The sequence below is a fragment of the Myotis nattereri genome (assembly GCF_964212035.1).
Source record: "Myotis nattereri genome assembly, chromosome: 4".
NCBI classification, from domain to species: Eukaryota; Metazoa; Chordata; class Mammalia; order Chiroptera; family Vespertilionidae; genus Myotis; species Myotis nattereri.
The window spans coordinates 123226-135779 of NC_138079.1; the positions used below are offsets into that span (position 1 = coordinate 123226).

At 55.6% G+C, this 12554-nt stretch overlaps 1 protein-coding gene and 1 long non-coding RNA gene across 2 annotated transcripts in view; one reads left to right on the forward strand and one right to left on the reverse strand.

Moving 5' to 3' along the window:
• The window catches only part of LOC308517748, a 33878-nt gene extending 32113 nt beyond the window's left edge, over positions 1 to 1765 (reverse strand). The window contains exon 1 of the long non-coding RNA XR_013995886.1: positions 1587 to 1765. This is a non-coding gene — a long non-coding RNA (uncharacterized lncRNA). The remainder of the gene's footprint in view (positions 1 to 1586) is intronic.
• Positions 1766 to 1982: 217 nt separating this feature from the next.
• PLK2 (polo like kinase 2) lies at positions 1983 to 7371 on the forward strand. The gene is made up of 14 exons (XM_081089099.1): positions 1983 to 2213; positions 2372 to 2479; positions 2560 to 2676; positions 2846 to 2975; positions 3190 to 3277; positions 3719 to 3814; positions 3920 to 4118; positions 4204 to 4351; positions 4712 to 4809; positions 5411 to 5540; positions 5779 to 6019; positions 6105 to 6234; positions 6440 to 6550; positions 6677 to 7371. Exons 1-14 carry the CDS (start codon positions 1989 to 1991, stop codon positions 6866 to 6868), a joined length of 2013 nt encoding a protein of 670 aa, XP_080945225.1. The 5' UTR covers positions 1983 to 1988; the 3' UTR covers positions 6869 to 7371.
• Positions 7372 to 12554: the final 5183 nt, after the last annotated feature.

Consider the following 12554-nt stretch of genomic DNA (forward strand, 5'->3'; position numbering starts at 1 on the left):
AATGTGTAAAGCAAGGTGAGAAACCACCATTCTCCGTACGTAGCATTATATCAAGACACTGAGATTCTGCTTCCTGGCAATTGTCCACAGTTTGGCTCCAATAAACTCACAAAAATTCTTCACAGGTTTGAATGTTTTCTATGTAACAGGTTTTTCAATATGGAAAAACCGTTTGTTTCCAGCGCCATTTACTGACCAGCCCCTCCATCCTGGGCACCACCCTCATTCTCAGCATCCCACACACATGTGGGTGTATTTCCCGCTCTCTGCTCTAGCCCACCGGCACCTGCTCCTGTGAGAGGACCAAACTCTCCACCGGCTACAGCTCATGGCCCTCGTGAGGCTGGGAGAGGCAGGCCTCTTTCGAGCTCCTTTCAGTGGCCTTGCTGGTTTTGATCACTTACTTCCACAGAAGTTAAAAAATCAGCTTGTCAGGTTCCACTGAAAAACCTCATTGGGACTTTAACTGCACCTGCATTACATCCACAGAACTAAAGAGAAATGGTTTGCAATTAAACATCCGTCTCCACTGGAAAGAACATTTTCTTTTGTGCTCTATGGACTGCAGTTCCGGTTCTGTCCACAGGATGGCACCACCAACCAAAAAATCAAATGTCACAGCCGAACCCGTAACACAAACACAGGGTTAATATTGTATTAAATGCTCAAGGGTTTTGGAGGGCAGACCTACATTTCACACGAAACGTTCAATAGCCTATCCAATTCTTGGTACATTTGGTAAAGATGTGGCAAGTAGTATGTGATAATCAAATAAATGAAAGAAGGAAAAATACGACAATCTCTTCTTCACAGTCCTTTTACCGTAGGAAACCATAACCAATTATAGGTTAAAAATTCATTACCAAACCAGAGGACAAAGGCACGGTGAAAAATCGGTCAGGAAAGGAAGGCTGCGTTTCTAAACCAGCGAGCCCAGTACAGGCAGCGAGCAAAGTCCCCAGGTTGAGGCCCTGGTTCTGCCCGGCCCGCCGCGCGCGCCCGGGGCTGGCGGAGGGCTTCCCTGGAGACGCCCGAGCGCGCCCGCCGCCCCCACCGCCCCATTCCTTCCGGCCTGGGAGCCCCTCCTGCTCCACGTCGGGGTGAACAGACAGAAGGGTTAGGAACGTGTCCACTCCACGCAAACGTGTCCACGGCATCTGAGATGACAGATGGGCCGCGGGCGGCCTCGGCCTGGGCACCTCCCGGCCGGGAAGGGGCGGCCTCTGGCGGAGCGCGGACCCGGCGGGAGCGCCTGGCAGACACCGGTGCGCAGTGGCGCCTCCCTCCCCTGGACGGTCCGGACACGGAGAGCGACCTCACCGCCGGCGCCGCGCCCCGGCTGTGCAGCGGGAACAGCACGGCGCCCGGTTCAGTCGGGCTCTAGCCCTGCCCGCCGCCCCGGGGCTCAGAGTGGCACCCGCCGCAGGAGCAGGGACCGCGGTGCCCTGGACACCCGGGGGCGGGAAGCGCGAGGAACCCGGGTGACGCCCCTCCACCGGCGCCGGGCGCACCCCCTCCGCCCCCTGGGAGCACGTGACGGCGACATCCCTGCGAACCCGCACCCCGCGCGGCACCTGCCCGCTCACCTGGCGGGCGGTCCACGTGCCACCGTCGCGAGCCCATTGCGCTTCAGCGACGTCCCGCCAGGGGGCGCCCTGGCCCCGCGCTCGGTTGCCTGCGAGGCGGGGGCCACGCGGGGCGTGCGGGGCGCTCACCCCGGACACTAGCGGTCGGGCTGCGGGGGGTCCGCGGGTGCGGGGCCGGGACGGAGGGCTTCGGGGCGGTGCCTCGACACCCGCGGCGGCGACAGCCCGGAGGGCGGGGCCGCGGCCCCGGGGGTGCGGGGATCTCGGCCGCCCCTGCGCCCCGGCTGTGCTCCGCCCCGCGCGACTGGTGGGCGTGGCGACGTCGTGACGTCCCCGGCGTGGCCGCGGCCCCCGTATAAGAAGCCACGCGGCGCTCGCCCTCGCACCAGTGGCGGCGGCGACATGGAACTGCTCCGCACCATCGCGGTGCCGCCGGCGGGCGCCAAGGGCGGCGAGCAGCCGGGCCGGGCGGGCGGGGACCCGAAGCGCAGGCGGCCGTCCCCCGCCGAGGACCCGGAGCCGCCGGCCGCCCCGCAGCCCCGCCACCACGCGGGCGCCGAGGTGTCCCGGGTCGTCGTGGACCCCACGACGGGGCGGCGCTACTGCCGCGGCCGGGTGCTGGGCAAGGTGAGGGCGCCGCCGGGGCTCCCGCGGGGAAGGAGCTCGGGGAGCAGCCTGCGCCCCCCCCCCCGCGCTTTTCTTGCTGATTTTTGCTGGATTCTAGATCGGCCCGCCGCCCACCGCTCCGCCGGGCTCAGTTCCGTCTCGGCTTTGTTTCCTTGCAGGGCGGCTTCGCCAAATGTTACGAGATGACGGACTTGACCAGCAACAAAGTCTACGCGGCCAAGATCATCCCGCACAGCCGGGTGGCCAAGCCCCACCAGCGGGAGAAGGTGCGTGCGGTGGGGGCCTCGGGGGGCCGCGGGTGGGAGCCGCCGGCCGCGGCGGCGGGCTGAGCCTGTGCCTCCCGCAGATCGACAAGGAGATCGAGCTGCACCGGCTCCTGCACCACAAGCACGTCGTCCAGTTCCATCACCACTTCGAGGACCAGGAGAACATCTACATCCTGCTCGAGTACTGCAGCCGGCGGGTGCGTGCGGGCGGGGCGCGCGCGGGGCAGGGAGCGGCGGGGCCGGGGGTGCGCGCGCCCTGGGCGCCGCGGGCGCTGGGGTCCGTGTGGGGGTGAGGGAACCCCACATCCCGAAGCTGATGGCCGCGCCTGACAGCGCCTCCCCTCCCCTCCCCTCCCCTCCCCCCAGTCCATGGCTCACATCCTGAAAGCGAGGAAGGTGCTGACGGAGCCCGAAGTCCGATACTACCTCCGGCAGATCGTGTCGGGGCTGAAGTACCTTCACGAGCAGGAAATCCTGCACCGGGACCTCAAACTCGGTGAGTCCTCCCCTGGGACACGGACTTGCTGGCGGGGCCCCTCTTCTCTCTCGCTCCCTGACACATGCACGCCCCTCCCCCCCATCCAGCCTTTAGTTTTGTTGTGAATGGGGGTCGTGAATAGTCAGGGGCTGGCCGCTGGCCCCCAAAGCGTGTGTGTGCACTTGCTTTGTGGGCCTTCAAAGGACTCAGGCGCGTGCTGTTTGTCACCCAGGGAACTTTTTTATTAACGAGGCCATGGAGCTGAAAGTCGGGGACTTCGGTTTGGCAGCCAGGCTGGAGCCCTTGGAGCACCGAAGGAGGTGAGAGCCAGAAAGACCCCTCCCCTGGGGTCTGTGCAGATCAGACACCCCGTTATTTCCCAGTTGGGGGCAGAGAAGGTCAGTGGATGCTCAATGTAAAAACCACGACAGTGTGAACTTGGGTCCACGTGGGGCCAGGGCCAGCGCCTTATGTCTGCACGCTGATCATGAAATAAACCTGTCCTAAGTTTGCCTGCTGTGGGTAAAACGGCCTGGTCCCAGTTGGTTAAAACACTTTGTCCGTGTGAGCGGAGGAAACTACATGCCTTAAAAAAAATACCAAGAATCACTTGGTCAGATGCCAGCTGTTCAAATGCCAAAACCAAAAGTCAAATGTTTCCAAACAGAAACTCCACACAGTGCTTTCAAGGTTTTATCGAGGGAGCCAAATTCAAACAATGGAACAGTCCCTAATGAGCTCTTCCTATTTTGTCTTTGCAGAACAATATGTGGTACCCCAAACTATCTCTCCCCCGAAGTCCTCAACAAGCAAGGGCACGGCTGTGAGTCGGACATCTGGGCGTTGGGCTGTGTAATGTAAGTAGCTGCACCTCGATGACCAAAAGCAGGTGTGGGTTTAGGTTTTGGTATTTGAGAAGCGTTGCTGTGTGACCTTCCTGAAGACGAGCTTCCTTTCCCCAGGTACACGATGCTGCTCGGAAGACCCCCGTTTGAAACCACGAACCTGAAGGAAACGTACAGGTGCATCCGAGAGGCCAGGTACACCATGCCGTCGTCCTTGCTGGCCCCTGCTAAGCACTTGATAGCGAGCATGTTGTCCAAAAACCCCGAGGACCGGCCCCGTCTGGATGACATCGTTCGCCATGAGTTCTTTGTGCAGGTGGGTGTGCGTCCTGGGTCTCTGGGTGGAGTGCTGCGGATGCCCGCGCCAGCAGGTCACTGACAGCCTTTCTCGCGCCCCACAGGGCTTCACTCCCGACAGGCTCTCCTCCAGCTGCTGCCACACGGTCCCCGATTTCCACCTGTCCAGCCCCGCAAAGAATTTCTTTAGGAAAGCCGCTGCTGCTCTTTTTGGTGGCAAAAAAGACAAAGCAAGATACATTGACACACACAGTAAGTCTGAAGACCTCACTGTTCTGAATCAATTGTTATGTTTAAGTCGGATCCGTTAGTTCAGAGAGGCTTTGGCAGTGGCGTAGCGTAGCCAGTGTGTGTACACTCTTGCACTTTGTCTGGCACAATAAATCCGCACGGCACAATAACTCCTCACGGCACAATGGGGCTGGTGGCTTTCTGTGGATAGGCAGTGAAGTGTGCTTCTTGCATAATTGAAGCTAATGGCCGCGATGAAAATGCTGTTTTTGCCCTGGATGCTCAGAGCTCGTTATTAATGCAAAGTGAGGAACTACGCTGGCTCTGTTCCTACCTGATGAGGATAGAGTAACGCTCAAAATCCTTGTCCTTGATTTGCAGATAGAGCATCTAAAGAAGATGAAGACATTTACAAGCTCAGGAACGATTTGAAAAAGACTTCAATAACGCAGCAACCCAGCAAACACAGGACAGACGAGGTATGCTGGCAGAGACCAAAGTAGATACTGATGCTTTATATCATTTCACTCTGTTAACTGTCGCTTGCTCTGGGATTGTCAGAGTTCGGGCATGTCAGTGTTTGTTTATTTTCTTCCATCCCTTTACCCTTTGAGAGGAAAGATTTCTGTCTTTCAGTTGAACAATGCATGCAATGGAGCTGCTGCAGTAGCTCTTGCCTGGCCGTGTCCACTGCTCTTAACTGCTGTGCCCACTGCTCTTGCCTGGCCGTGTCCACTGCTCTTCCTCCATGTCCACTGCTCTTGCCTGGCCATGTCCACTGCTCTTACCTCCATGTCCACTGCTCTTGCCTGGCCGTGTCCACTGCTCTTACCTCCATGTCCACTGCTCTTACCTCCATGTCCACTGCTCTTGCCTGGCCGTGTCCACTGCTCTTACCTCCATGTCCACTGCTCTTACCTGCTGTGCCCACTGCTCTTACCTCCATGTCCACTGCTCTTGCCTGCTGTGTCCACTACTTTAGAAGCTTTCCCAGCAGTGGCCACGATCCCCTCTGAACCTGGACTTCTCAGGCCTAAGTGACTTTCAGGTGCTGGATTCATTGTGTGGTTCTCTTCCCAGGAACTCCAGCCGCCTCCCGCCACAGTGGCCGGGTCGGGAACGGCTGTGGTGGAAAACAGGCAGCAGGTGGGGGACGTGATTCGGATGATCGTCCGAGGGACCCTGGGCAGCTGCAGCAGCAGCAGTGAGTGTAAGTGATGCCGACAACGCTTCCAGCAGTGAGACGTCGGTGCCCGGGCTCAGCACTGGGTAGCAGGCCCTCCCCTGCACTAACTACCGTGCCATCGAAGGAGCAGGCAGAGGGCCTGGGAGGAGCCTGGGAGGAGTTTTGAGTTCCCTGTGCTTAGGAGAACCAGTGGAGGGAAACATGGCATCTGCCGAGGCCGAGCGGCTTTGTTAATTATTCCATCACTTTCTCGACTGCTCAGGCCTGGAGGACAGCACCATGGGGAGTGTGGCGGACACGGTGGCCAGAGTCCTCCGCGGGTGCCTGGAGAACATGCCGGAGGCCGACTGCATTCCCAGGGAGCAGCTGAGCACCTCCTTCCAGTGGGTCACCAAGTGGGTCGATTACTCCAACAAGTACGGCTTCGGGTACCAGCTCTCCGACCACACGGTGGGCGTCCTCTTCAACAACGGGGCCCACATGAGCCTCCTTCCAGACAAGAGGTGAGTGGCACGCGCCGCCCTGCGCACCCGGTCTGGCGCTGAGACGTGGAAACAGCGACTGACGCGTCTGTCCTCCCCGCCACAGGACCGTCCACTACTACGCGGAGCTCGGCCAGTGCTCTGTCTTCACAGCGACAGCCGCCCCCGAGCAGTTCATCAGCCAAGTGACGGTGCTGAAGTACTTCTCCCACTACATGGAGGAGAACCTGATGGACGTAGGTGCTGGGCTCAGGGCAGATGCTGGGAGGGGGGTCCGGCCGGGGCGGCTGCGTGGCCTCGGGGCAGCTGGGGGCAGCTGGGGGGAGGGGGCGGGGATCCCTGGGCCACCGGACATCTGCTTCCCTTGGAGAGGCACTTGCCTCGAGAGGAATGCAGTGCTCGCTGCAGTCTCCCCAGTCCCCTCTCTGCCAATCTCTTCAGGGTGGAGACCTGCCCAGCGTCACTGACACCCGGCGGCCTCGGCTCTACCTCCTTCAGTGGCTCAAGTCCGACAAGGCCTTAATGATGCTCTTCAACGACGGCACCTTCCAGGTGAGCAGCCCTAGGGAAGGGCAGGGGGGGGTGCTGAAGAGTTACTTGCACTTGCCGTCCCGTCCGTGACCCGACGTTCCCCATTCATGTTCAGAGGCCTAATCATGTCTTCGTTTGCTCTCCAAGGTGAACTTCTACCACGACCACACGAAGGTCATCCTCTGCAGCCAGGACGAGGAGTACCTGCTCACCTACATCAACGAGGACCGGCTCTCCACCACCTTCCGGCTGACCACGCTGCTGGTGTCGGGCTGCGCGCCGGAGCTGAAGCAGCGGATGGAGTACGCGCTGAACATGCTCCTGCAGAGATGCAACTAGCGACTGGGACGGAGGCCCGCAGCTCCTCCCACGGAGCCACGCGGCCAGGGAAGGTTCCGCACGTTGGGAGGCGGGCAGCGGTGGTACGAAGGCCGTCCTCTGGCTGCGGGACTGTCTGAGGATGCCGCTCTTGACCTGGACAGTCCGAGTGGGAACCCGAATGCAGGGACCTGTTCTAAAAGGTTTTCCGGACAATTTCAGAGGAAGGTGCATTGACTGACTCCTGCTGAGTGTTTCAGGCAGAGGACGGACTGTGACCTCCTTCCCGAAGGGGCGGAGCCGCATGGAGAGGCTGTGACGGGCAGCGCTGGGCTGCTTAACTGTGAACTATGGCCATCGACAATGTTTTTGGTTACTTCTTAAGACACTTGTGGCTGGAAAAGTGCATTCCTTGTTAATAAACTTTTTATTTATTACAGCCAAAGAGCAGTATTTATTATCAGATGTTTGTTTTTTTATGTTGACCATTTTAAACTGTTGGCAATAAAGCTCATGGAGAAGCAGCAACACTTGTCCAGTGGTCTGTCTGTCACGGTGCGTCGCTGGGCGCAGCCTTCTCGGTCTGGACTCGGCATTGCATGGGGCATAGACGCGTACTGGAGAGTTAGGTCTTGGCTTTTCTACTAGGTTCCAGGCAGGCAGGGTAGATCTCGCTTGACGAGAGTGAAACAAAAATACTGCTCTCATTGCAAATACAGGCCTCCTACTAACTCCAAAACCAGTTTCTCTCCGGAGGTTCAGCTCGGAGCTGAAGCTGCTGGGATCTGTGTAAACAGACTCTGTTATTAGTGTCAGGAGGTTCAGGAAGTTTATCTTAATATGGACAAAATGCTATGCTGTGTGTGCCCGCACCTCCAAGTGCATTACTCACCCGAACCTGCCCCAACGCCTCCCGCGCCCCCGGCAGGACCAGCGCCCGCTCGATGGGGGAAGGGCTTCCTACACAGTCGTTCTGTTTTCCTTCTGGTGCGCGGTGGCGAGGATGGCATGGGAACCAGCTCTGCTTTCAAACGATCAAGTCATCCCAGAGCAGACCAAGCTTCTCTTCAGTGGGACCTGCCCTGGGACAGACACGGAAAGCTGCCCGGCCTGTTCCCTGAACTTGCAGTGACCCGTCCGAGAGGCAATGCCTTGTGCTGGGTGGTGACCTGCTGTGAGGAAGGTGCTGTCCTGAGAAGTCAGCATCTCTCACATCTGGGCGAGGGCCACGCTGGGATCCTGCACTGTGGTGCCAGAATGGAGGTGTGATCGTCCACGTCTCTTAAAATTATCACCAACTGCTCCTGACGTATTTTATTCCTAAAAGTCAGATCTGGAGAATTTGCCTTGGGTATTCCACAGGTCCTAGTTGGCTGGAATGCTCCGGCTGTGCATACAATGTGAGTCTTTGTTAAATGGCTTAGGGTAATAGCTGAAAAAAAATTACACTAATCGCTGGGTGTGCAAAAGTAGAATCTATTCTAGGCAGAGAAGGAAAAAGCAGGTGCTGGCAAACGGTAGAACATGTTCCTTCACTGAGTTGCACAGTGTCAGGCTGTGTATTACTTTGCAGCTTGAAAACATGTGCTTGTCCATTGTGTGTGTGGAGGGTCCCTGGGTTGGAGGTGTGGAGTAAACCCACACCCCTCCCTGCCCGCAAGGAAGTCCCAGCGAGTGGAGGAGATAGTGCATTTACTTATTAGCCTGATACATGCCGTGATGTAATGATCCAGGTATGCACTGGGTGTTCTGGGAACCAGCCGAGACTAGGACCCATGAGGAAGGAGCCCCAGGCGTGGGGTGGGCGCAGAGACTAAATTCCAGAGGAGGAAGTTCTTGTTCATTGGGCTTTGAAGATGAGTGGGGTTAGGAGAGGAATGCGCAGGGAAGGGTTCTCAGAGTGGGAATTATGGGCACGGTGCCCAAGGACGAGCCTTCACAGTGCCAGTGGGTGTGTCGCCCGGCAGGTAGAGGCTGGAAGGAGCAGACGGCAGGCCTTCTGTGTGCCGCCCGGGCGTGTGGGCTGCACCGAAGGTTATGCTGGTCACAAGGTTTTAAGGAGGAAAGGGACCTTGTATTTCAGTTTTAGAGAATTCATTCTGGTGGCAAATGGACGGGAAGAAGGTGGAGAAAGAAACCGACTGCACAGCGCTTAGTGCTCTGATCCAGGTGAGAAGGGACCGAATGACAAGGAGGATGTGGAGTCAGACGCAGCAACTCCTTGCCCCCTGGCTCACGGCAGTGACCTGGAGCTGGGTACCATGCCTAGCGGGAGGCGGCCGGATGCTGAGGGAACAAGTGGATGGCAGTAGATTGGGGAGGGATTTGGAAAGAGGACTTGCAGAGCGTTGGCTGATTGACTGTGAAGCCTGAGGAAGAGGGTGGGGCTCAGGATGACTGGCTGGAGCAGTCCCTGCGGGGAGGGGTGTTGTGTGGGGCCGGGGATGGAAATAAATTAGGAATACAGAAGGAAGAGCCGAGTCAGGGAAGGATGGTGAGTTCAGGACGTGCTGAGTCAGACCTGTGTGAGGACGCCCCAATAGATCCAGAAAACAGTTGAATATACATGTCTATGTCTTGAGAGAGCAAGACTGGGGAGTAGCCAGGCTTGGGCAACATCATAGGAGGGCAAGAGGGTACAGAGGATGGGTCCCTATCACCCAGCCGCGTTCCTATGGTGCTGAGGTCAGCCACAGAGGACACAGCAAGGCCGTGGAAGTCGGGGAAAGAGGCTAAAATATTCCCCAATACATTCTACTCTTCCAGACCAAGGGAGCCTGCAGTCCGTAAAAACACCAACATGACAGCTGTGCTTCATGAGCACCTTTGAGCCTTGAGAATGTCTCTCAGCCGCCTCCAGTCCTGGAAGCAGACGGGCTGAGGGAAAAGGCGATATCTGAAGGCGCCCTGACTTCCACGCATCCTCATGAAATGAAAGGGAAGGTGAAGTCGACATGAAGGCTCAGGCACTGCAGAGCCAGATGGGGAGGGGCCAGCAGACTCTTGGTTGGAGTCCATTGTCCAATAATTGTCATCATTGAACCACTGGGAGCTTTCAGACAAAAACAAGCATTTCCAACTTCTTTTGAAAAATGTCAAGATCAGGCAAAATTGGGTTTGCATTTCTGCGTCAGGCCGGTCAGCTGGAGCCGAGAAGCACCCGCCCCTGAGGGGGGGAAAAGCCCTCCCCAGGGTCCTCACCTGATTGCTTTTCTCACCTGGCCCCTCCCCTCACCTGGCCGCTCCCCTCACCTGGCCCCTCTGGACCTGTGAATGAAGCCTCTCTTAGAACCAGGTGAGACTGAGGAAACCTATCTTCAAATTCTGATTACAAAAGCTGGCTTCATGTCTATAAATTTCTGGTTATTCAAAAGAATAACAAAGGAGAAATGACCATGTAAGTTTTCTCTATTTTAATATTGTCTTTATTAATAATTCCCTGTCCATTACCTTTTTGTTTCATATTTTGGATGACTTAGGGGAAAGTGTGGGTTGGATGTTGAAGGTCAGGCGGAGCTGAAGGGAAATGAAGCAGTCAGTCCTGACACAGACAAATGGAGACCGGCCAAGCCTTCAGACACATGGGTTTCACCGGAATGTGCTTGACTTCTGTTCATCAGGGTTTCTACCCAACCAGCAGAAGGCGTTAAGGTCATCTCACAGAATTCGTGATGAAATTCAGGGTGACGGTGAAGTTGGAGGTTTTGTAGATGAGGAACAAGAGATCATTCCTCATCTGACTTGCACGCTGGTTCAGATACAAATCTTGTTAGCAGTGACCATAGCCCATCCCCGCTCCCTCTGCCGACCTGCTGCTAGACCCGGTTGTTGACTCAGACGCCTGAGCTGTGGGCTGGCGGCTGATTGTTCGCTCCCTCCCACCGGGGTGGAGGGGGAGGCAGGGCATTGAGGTGGACCCCGCAGCAGCGGCCCCTGCCCACCTGGGCTTGACCTCAGGTCGCCTGTTTCCATCCGCTGCCCTACAGGCCTGCAGCTCTGCCACAGGGATTAGGACTAAACTCTGAGGAATGTTCTCCTTTGGGATCAGTCACAGGGAAGGGCAAGTGACTAAACTGGCCCAAGACCAGCACCAGGCTTTTTGGTTTTATCTAAATAATACACTCTGAGTTGAAGCAGTTAAATCTTCCTCCAAATACAACGTTTGTACCTAAAAAACAGAATAACTTCTGACACTTGTGCAATCTGACATATTCTCTCAGGCTCACCCCTTCCCCAACAAATGTTCGCCTGGCATTGCTCAAGTTAAAACGATATACTGGACAGTACAGAACTGGTGCTTAACACCATAATTAAAAAACTGCGTTAGAAAACATCATTGCAAGTAGACTTTGATAAATGCATTCAGAAATAGCAATGAAAACATGATTGTTCATCTGAACATAAGAATGTAAATTAATACATTTCCAAAGCCCTAATGGGTGAAAAAACTATTGTTTACCTCAAAGGAAACATGCCAGTTAAAACTTACCGCAAAAACAAAATCAGTTCCCCAAATAAGAAACATTTGTGGCTGAAACAAAAAGTAAACAAATTATGGAAATAGATGATGCAGCAGAAAAAGCTTAGACTTCTCATCAGGGCTCAGGCTGGATGCAGCCGGGCCAGTGCTGCTGGGTGATCCTGAGCAGCCACTCCAGGTTCTGACATTGCTCCGCTGCGAAGCAATAATCGTAAAAACTGTGTTAGAATCTATTAAGTCGATCAGTGTCATGCTGCCAATATCTGACCATTTTTGACCTAGAACAAAGGCTATTTCTGGCCATTCAGAAGAGGAGAAATGACAATGTACGTTCTCTCCCCTATTTTAACCTTGTCTTTATTAATATTTCCCTGTGCCCATTACCTCTTGTGTCATATGGACCTCAGTGGTTAGCTTATCCCACATCACGTCGTATCGTCGTCATCCAGTAAAAGGCACAACTTAACAACTTAACCGTTCTTAGCACTTTTCATCCGCAATCGCCATGTCGTCACGCTCCTGGGAACCACGTCCAAGGACTACAAGTGGGCGCAGTTTTCTTTCTATGACTGACAGCCGTGCAGGCAGGTCACGCAAACGTTCCCCATGTGTTGTGTTTGCCTTTGAGACTTTCTTTTACCGTCCCCTCACCTCCATTCAGAACATACTCCCCACTGTTTTCCAAGGAACAAAATGCCTTTGATGTCAAAATATCCCCTGTGAGACTCGTCCCCGGCACGTTATTCGGGGAAATGGCGACGTGAAAGTAGAGAGAGTTCCAGAAGTCAGGACTGCAGGAGCGTTCAGACGCTGAGTCTGCCCCGTGGGTCTCCGTGGGAGGAATGGGCTTTTCCACACTTGCTGGCTGTGCAGTTTCTCTTGGATTCACTTTTAAATCACAAGGAATGTTCCTTGGAATAGTTTGTCCGTGATAGAGTGATCGTACTTGGTAGCCCAGGTTTACTTTTAAAAGATTGCGAACCTGCCAGATGGGTTGGGATGAAAGCCCAGATCCTTACAGCAGGACGATATTCAGGTAAATAGGAACTTTAACCCCCTCTCTGACATCACGGTTCCAGGCCCCTTAGATAGCTCATGATGACCTCATCAGGAAAGATCATTCCCTCTAGAACCACTGCTCTAGAAGAACTCTTGGCTCTAAAACGAACTCTTGGCGAGGGAGCGAGGTTGACTTTTCATGCAGACACCTCACCCCTAGATGATGAA